The sequence below is a fragment of the Bison bison genome, unplaced genomic scaffold (assembly GCF_000754665.1).
Source record: "Bison bison bison isolate TAMUID 2011002044 unplaced genomic scaffold, Bison_UMD1.0 scf7180017864295, whole genome shotgun sequence".
NCBI classification, from domain to species: Eukaryota; Metazoa; Chordata; class Mammalia; order Artiodactyla; family Bovidae; genus Bison; species Bison bison.
In genome coordinates, this window is record NW_011494867.1 from 7592958 (window position 1) to 7600643 (window position 7686).

The 7686-nt window shown below is 58.6% G+C and overlaps 1 protein-coding gene across 4 annotated transcripts in view; it reads left to right on the plus strand.

Annotated features, from left to right (window-relative positions):
• CMIP (c-Maf inducing protein) overlaps positions 1–7686 on the plus strand; it is a 213864-nt gene that overhangs the window by 176561 nt on the left and 29617 nt on the right. For all 4 annotated transcript variants that reach the window (XM_010850800.1, XM_010850797.1, XM_010850798.1 and 1 more), the window contains exons 7-9: positions 364–444; positions 4626–4729; positions 6202–6306. In XM_010850800.1, the coding sequence (XP_010849102.1) occupies positions 364–444; positions 4626–4729; positions 6202–6306 (290 nt within the window). The remainder of the gene's footprint in view (positions 1–363; positions 445–4625; positions 4730–6201; positions 6307–7686) is intronic.

A 7686-nucleotide genomic window follows, 5' to 3' on the forward strand; every position in this document is an offset into this window, starting at 1 on the left:
GCCCCCGCCTCCCCCGCACATGGTGGTCAGGTCTCCTGGGGCCCCCAGGCAGCAGAGCTGGGCCCCGCCTCCCCTGCACATGGTGGTCAGGGCTCGAGGGGCCCGGGCAGCAGAGCTGGGCCCCGCCTCCCCTGCACATGGTGGTCAGGGCTCCCGGGGGCCCCGGGCAGCAGAGCTGGGCTCCCAGGGGCCCAGGGGAGCAGAGCTGGGCCCCCGCCTCCCCTGCACATGGTGGTCAGGGCTCCCGGAGCCCCGGGCAGCAGAGCTGGTCCCCACCTCCCCCGCACACCGCAGTCAGGGCTCGCTGGGGCCCCACCGGACCCCACCAGGCCCGTCCCTGACCATGTGCTGCTGTCTCCCCAGCACTGCAGAGAGCGGCCCCGGTCCATGGTGGTCATCGAGGTGTTCACCCCTGTGGTCCAGAGGATCCTGAAGCATAACATGGTGAGTTGCCCAGGGCCCCCCCCTGCAGAGCCCCCCGAGGGCCACGAGCTTCCGGTCTGTCACTTTTCCCAAAGAACTGGGAGATGGGGCTGGCGGCCAAGGACCAGGGGACTGGACTTGGGATTGCAAGTTGGGGTCTTCGTGCAGCCTGCCCTGCTTGGCTCTATGCTTTGCAGGTAAAAGGCAACAGGAAGAATCTTTGCACAGTAGGAATGACAAAAATAACGTGGTCGGGGGAGAAGAGATAGGTCTCGTGTGTATAGCATCACAGATAATACCTGGGAAACTGGGCCCTCGAGGAGGGGGGGTGAACCCCTCACTCCGTAGGAGGGGGCTGCGGGGGCAATATCCGTGGAAGTGGGGAGCAGGGCCGGGCGGTGCAGGAACCTGACGGTCGTGACCTCAGCCTGCTGGGCAAGGTTGGGGCCAACAGTAAGAAGTCATGGTGTGGCAGGCACCCTTTGTGATGTGAGCAGGAGGGCCCCGGCCCGTGGGGGTCTTCTCTCTCCAACCCTCCGCCTCCGTCTGATGGTGAGAAAAGCCTCAGACCAGTCCCAGCTGAGGAACGTTCCACACGATGGTCCTCTGAACGGCCAGGTGCTCAAACATAAGGAGAGTCTGAGAGGAGGGAACAGCCTCGAGGCCCCAAGGGACCTGACAACTCAGTGTCACAGGTGTTCAGGAGGGGATCCCAGGACAGGAAAAGGGCCTGGGGGAACCATGGGGAAATCCGCGTCAAGTCTGCCCTGTAGTTCATTTTAAAAGCACAGAGGCAGCATTTCATTGCACACTCAGTGGTCCAGGCGCCTGTAGCCCGCCAGCCCTTCTGCAGTCTCGCCTCGGGCCAGTGGGAACAGCCCTGGATGTGGTTGTTTTCTCTGCATTGCATGCGGGGAAGCTGGGGCTGAGCAGACTTGGCCGACAGGCCCCAGGACCACAGCTGGGAACCGGAACAGGAACACCTGCTCTCAGCTACGCACGGAGCGCCTCTTGGAGCCAAGTGACACTCCAATGTATTGTCTCACATGGCTCTCCTGATGGCCTGTGGCCTCCTGCAGACGAGGAGACCCAGAGAGTCCCGTGGGTCACTCTGGGACCCTGTGGGCAGGTGTGAAAACAGCTCTGAAGAAGGGTGACCTGCTCACAGTTTGATCTGTGAGGGAGCTTTCCTGCCTTGACCCCGGGCCCCCAAAGAGGAAGATGCAGCCCATCCCCTTCCCCAGTAAGGGGTGGAAACGCAGGACACGTGCGCCACGCCCAGCATCCCACTCCCAGGGCAGACATCCTTAGTCGATCACAGCGCTCGTCCCGCGGAGCCCAGAGTAGCTGCAGAATCTTCCTCCAGGCACCCATGAGCGGGGAACCCTGCTGGTGCTGTGCGAATTCTCTCTGATTGATCTATCGCACACCGCCGTTGAACTATCGCTTGTTTCAGAGCTCTCCTCCATGGTTTGAGATGAACATGTGTTTCTTGTTTTCTGAGCACAGGGGGTGGGTCCCCTCCATCCAGTTTTGTCTCCAGGACTAAGAAAGAAAGTTCTCTGAGGGGTGGGGGTTGAGAGGTGTTCTGCCTGATTTGGGCTTTAATCATTTCAAGGGCACTCTCTGGCTTTGGCCAGCTGGGAGAAAAGGGTCCCTGACTGTTAACTTTAAAGTCACTGTGGATGTGGTGTGAGGTGAGGGTCACGTTCTCTCGGAGCCCAGAGCAAAGGTACTGGAGTTCCTTTGGGAAGAGACCTCATCTCATCGCACTTGTCAGGGACGGAACCACCCACCCAGGGCGTCCCTGGCCAGGGTCCACCCTCCTCAGGTACAGAAGCACTTAATAAGTGTTCTCTTAGGACGTCTGACTTCAAAGGGGAAAACGTCAAAATTCAGGCAGCCTCCCAAGGCTTGACCGTACAGCGTCTCCCTTATGTCTGGTTAGTTTTATGGGCCCAGAGTGTTGACCATGTAATTTTCTGGATAAAAATCAGAACAGCTACAGGGCAGACTCAGAATTTATAGCATCTGTTGTGGTCTGGCAGAGCCCGGGATCCCTCAGGCGAGAACCCTCTCTTCATGTTTATAGAACTTCCCCCCTGTGGTCCCGGCGTCCAGGGATGCTATAAAGCTTCACAGTCCGCTTGCTCTTGAAGTCCACTGATTACACACCGAACTGTGTGAGGAGAGCTGTAGGCAGGACCGGGTCGGGAGTGAGGCCCTCCTGCAGGAGAGGCAAATGTGACTGTGGCTCACGCCCCGTGTGGGAAGCACCACGAGCCTTCGGTGTCACCCACATAACACCCCCTAAAGCTCAGTGATTGGCCGGGACGCTGTTTGGGAGCTGGCATGGAGCGCCTGGTCACTCACTGGCTAGTGAGTGCCTAGCTGGCCGCCAGCCATGGACCTGTGAGTGTTCCTACTCTGCAGTTCCTATACTGCGAGTGCAGCTCTTGTCGGTATATCACGTGTTCCATCTCGTGGATGAGCAGTCCTAACCTAGGTTAAGAATCTCAGAGTGTTGCTCCCTGGGCCGCAATAAAAATTAGATATGGAAGCAGTCATTAAGTACGTTCCCCTGGAGATTCTAAACAACGTGTTCACTGCGTCCCTAAGAATAATCCTAGTTCCTGTGCCCACATGCCACTCACTGGCATGTTCTTGTAGCCAAGGTGGCAGGAAGATGTCGCCATGGTCCTAGTGGACCACTGGCTGATCAGACCTCCTGCTTTCCAAGGGGAGCGTGTTCGACTTTGCCAAAGAGGCGAGATGTCCCTCACCCACATGTTCAAAGGCCACCAGGCCAATCTATAATGTTAAAAATGACCTTGGCTCTGCAGAAATCTAATAGAGATGATAATGGCAGTTATCTTTAGCATGGCTTAATGGAAGCAGTTTTCATGAATCATAAAACCTCATGGGTGGAAGGGTCCTGGAGGTGATTTCTCGGAGCCCTTGTTGCACAGGGAGCAACAGTGGGCCCAGGGAGGGGCGTTCCTGCCGCCTTCTCCCGGGGACTGCGGGCGTCCACCTGGGTGTGAAAGCAGTCAGGCTTCAGGCAGGGGCCCCGTCTTCAAGCCCAGTGCGCATGTGTGCACGTAGGTACGTATGTGCGCACACACACACGCACGTGTTCAGATTCCTTCTGAGCTTTCTCCGTGGCTTTTGCTGCCCTCCTCATGCAGAGGCGTAACCCTAGCAGGCAGGGTGGGAGGAGACGAGCCCCTACCCCTTGGGGAGCCTAATTCAGCCCTTCCCTGCAGGTGCAGAGCACCAGGCAGGTCTGGAAACCCACCCTGTGAGCTGGCCAGAGGAGGCGGCGGGCCACATCCTACTCCGAGCTCTTTGCCCAGAGCCTGTGGGATCCATGAGATCCGCAGGGGAAGTCCCCAGGGGCTCTGTTTAGATTAGAGTCCTGGCCCAGGTTGCTTTTTGTTAAGTGGGTTCCCCCGAGTGGGGGCTGGAGGAGAAGCCGAGGAGGCTGGAGACCTCCAGGCTCCCCGCTGAGGTCGCGCTGGTCAACCTCATTCCTTACCCTGACCGGCCCTCCTGACTGTTGGCACCCCAGCTCGTGGGTTCAGAAGCCCAGCGACTCCGGGTCCCTAACATGACGTGGAAAGGGGCTCAGTCCTTGGCCCGGCCCACACTCTCCATCCCTGCTCTTCACTCTGGACACGTGATTCCTCCTTCCTGCCCCACCCCTGCTGGGCTGACCCCGGACTTACCAGCCACCTCCCTACACACACTCCCTGTCCAGGGCACACACCTGCCTTCCAGGCCACAGCTTTCAGGCACGCATGCCCACACAGGAAGCAGGGGGCCCAGAATCCCTTGGGGGCTGCAGAAAAGGCGTTTGTGGTCATGGCTGGAGGCCGGCTGGGCATCAGCAGGCCCCCACGTGGCCCAGCTGGGCTGTGTTCCCAGCACATCTGGGTGGCGTGCTGACCCCTGCCCCATCGCAGGGTGGCTTACCAGGGCCAGGGACCCTCCTGTGCCAGGTCATCTTCCAGCTCCGCAGGCAGCCATGGAAGGGTGTGAGCTCAGGAGTGAGCAGGCCTGTTCCTTCATGTGGAAGACGTATGTGCTTCTAGGAGGAGGGAGTCGCTGGCGGCACCTCGTTGCTCACACACCCGGGGCAGAGTGGGACCCCACACCCCTTCTGGTCTCCTCCCAACCCCTGCCCTCTGCGCTCCCTGCAGGACTTTGGGAAGTGCCCACGACTGAGGCTGTTTACTCAGGAGTACATCCTTGCCTTGAACGAGCTCAACGCGGGGATGGAGGTGGTGAAGAAGTTCATTCAGAGGTGGGTCTCTCGTCTGGGGCCCCTCCTCTCCTGGCCGGCGGGCCAGCTTTCCCTAGCACCCAGGAGAGGCGCTGCTGGCGTTAAGAGGCCCCAGGCACCTCATCTTCTACAAGGGCCTCTTGGGTCCTCTTGACCATGTACCATCTGAGGCACTCACTTGCTGTGTGACATCAAGTCAGTTGCTGTACTTCTCTGATCCTCTTTCCTCTGTTATCTCCCAGGATTGTTTGTGCAATTAATCAGATAATATCTGAGGAGGCCCCTAGCACAGTGCCTGATGGTCACTAGGAACTCGGGAAATGGCAGCAGTTGTAAATGATAAGAGTATTCCTGTGGGTGCTGGGGGTGTGAGGAACCTTCTCCTGGTAGCCCCGGAGAGTCCTTGATGGGGAACTGAACAGCCACCTCCCAAACTTGGCCTCGAGGAAGTCAGATCCTCTGAGTCACTTCCGGTTTTGGGGTGGTGGGGGAAGGGGGGTTGTTTCGCTCTGATTTTTTTAAACTTTTCTCTGTGCCTCAGTGTCCTCGTCTGTAAGATAAGGACTATGGTACCCACTTGATCCGGTTACCGTGAGGACTCGATGAACTCACACATGTAAACACCAAGAATGGGGCCTAAGTGTGGCAGGAACATTAGCGATCATCGTCACAACTCTTCTCATTTTGTCTAAGAAAATTACAATAGCCTGTTCAAGCCGGTTCCAAAAGCTCCTCAGTACCTGGAACTCACAAAGCATTTCCAGACCCAGAGGACTGTCCTTCTTCCAGAGCCCTGGGGACTCCAGGGCCCCCTTACAGCACCCAGTCATGGTTTATGAAACTGTTTCAGGTTAGGCCTCTTAGCCCCAGCAGCCATGACGTTTTTCCAGCAACGTTTTGGGTACTGTCCCCAGGCCCCAAACAGCACTGGGAATGGGGGTACGAGACCCATTTTACAGATGAGGAAGCAGACACGAGATAGCTGTGGTAAGTAACAGTGGCTGGCATTTGCAGAGGATCGTGTGCCAGACCCCGTGCCAGGCCAGGATGCCGATAATAACTTTTTCTTTCAAAGCAGCCCACATGGACAGGAAAATGAGGTGCTGTGAGTCCTCATTTACAGAACCACTGGGCATAAACGTGTTGGTCCCAGGCCGCCTGGCTCCTGTAGGCGACGTCATCCCCTGAGTTAGAGAATTGGGTCCTGAAATGAGGAGGGGGCCGATGTCCCCATTCCAGAGCTGAGGAAAGAGTGGAGAGTTTACAAAGTGTGCCAGGGTGCGCCGCTGGGCTGGAACCCAGGCTCCCTGAACCCAGGGATCCCCGGCCCGGAACTTGGCCCTCATGCCTGTGCACAGCGGAGCCCAGGACCCAGATCCCAGGGTTGCCACCTCCCTGCAGAGGACTGGGGCCACCCTGTCCCACCCCCCACCTCCCTGCCCTGGGCGGCGCCCCCACAGCCACTCACTCACCGGCCCTCTGCTCTTTTCCAGCATGCATGGCCCCACGGGGCACTGCCCCCATCCCCGGGTCCTGCCCAACCTGGTGGCCGTGTGCCTGGCTGCCATCTACTCCTGCTATGAAGAGTTCATCAACAGGTCAGTGCCCTCGGCCTCGGGAGGGCCTGGGTGGGACACGCTCTGTCCAGGGACGGGGGTCTGTATACACCTGGCCGGCCGGGAGGGTGGAGTGGCTTCCACTGGAGCTGCCCTCAGTGCGTTTGCCAAACCCCCACGCTCCCTGGTGCCAGGGCCCAGACCCAGGCTGTGACCGGAGAAGCCGACACCGAAGCCGTCGTGTTGGCTCGGCTTTAGGGACACGTGTCTATTCTGAAGATTGCTCAGCCTCGGGCCCGTGTGACGGGAAGAGGGCGTGACAGAGCCACTGTCCTGGGTCCCCCAGGGCTTGGGTGCGTCGGCTTGTGAGTGAGCTAACCCCCTGACAGCCGTGGGAGGGAGCCCGGGAGGTCCCTGAGCACGCCCTCTGCGATGTTCTCAGAGCCCTCCCCCTGAGGGATGATGACGCCAGGGTGGATAGTTGCCAGCTCCCGTTCTTCCCGGGTCGAGGTTGGCTCCTAGGATGCAGAGTGACATAGGTGCCGTTAGTCACATGAACTTCGTATGGTGATCTCTGGGGTCACGAGGGAAGATGTGACCTGCAGAGCGCAGATGGCATCTGCAGCAGCAGCCTTGTCCAGTTGTTCAGGTGGTGCACTGCACAACTCCAGGGGGGCCAAATCGTGTCCAGGCACCACTAGAGCCGGGGCCACCACAGGAATATATTTCAGTCCTTAAAGAAGAGGCATTGGAGCATCGAAAGCCTGAGTGAACTGGGCAACATGAAGATGTCCTGCCGGTCATTCCTGAGTGCCTGTTTCACGCTCTACAGCAGCTTATGTTTTTTTATAAAAAAAAAAGAGGAGGAAGAGGTTGAGAGTAGTCCACAGCCTGTACAGCCGTCCTCGGCTTCCCTGTGTACACGGGTGGTCACGTGCCCTGGCCTCGCAGCCTGTGCCTCTGGAGCTGATGCGCATGCGTGTCAAACGCAGCCCACCCCAGGAAGTAGGAGGCACATCAGGGGTGTCACACACTCTCAGGCTCCTTTTGCTCCCGCAGCCTCTCCCTCCCTGGCTCACTCCGCAGACACCCAAGCTGGGGCTCAGGTCTCGGGGCAGGAGCAGGAAACGGCACCTCCCAGAGCTTTCCCTCTGAGTCTCCATGGCTCTGCCTGGGTGCCCTGGAGCAGGGATTCCCTGACTCGGGATGCAGAATGGAATCTCTCTCCCAGATGCCCCCCAGGAGAAAGAACCAGAATTACAAACCAGGCACACTGTTGTACACAGAGGGACCTGAAGACAGCAGTGACCACCTTCATCCTTTCTCTTTTTTTGGGGGGTGGGGGGTGGGGGCAGGTCTTATTGGGTGTGCCACACAGCACGCAGGGTCTTAGTTTTCTGACTGGAGATCGACCCAGGCCCC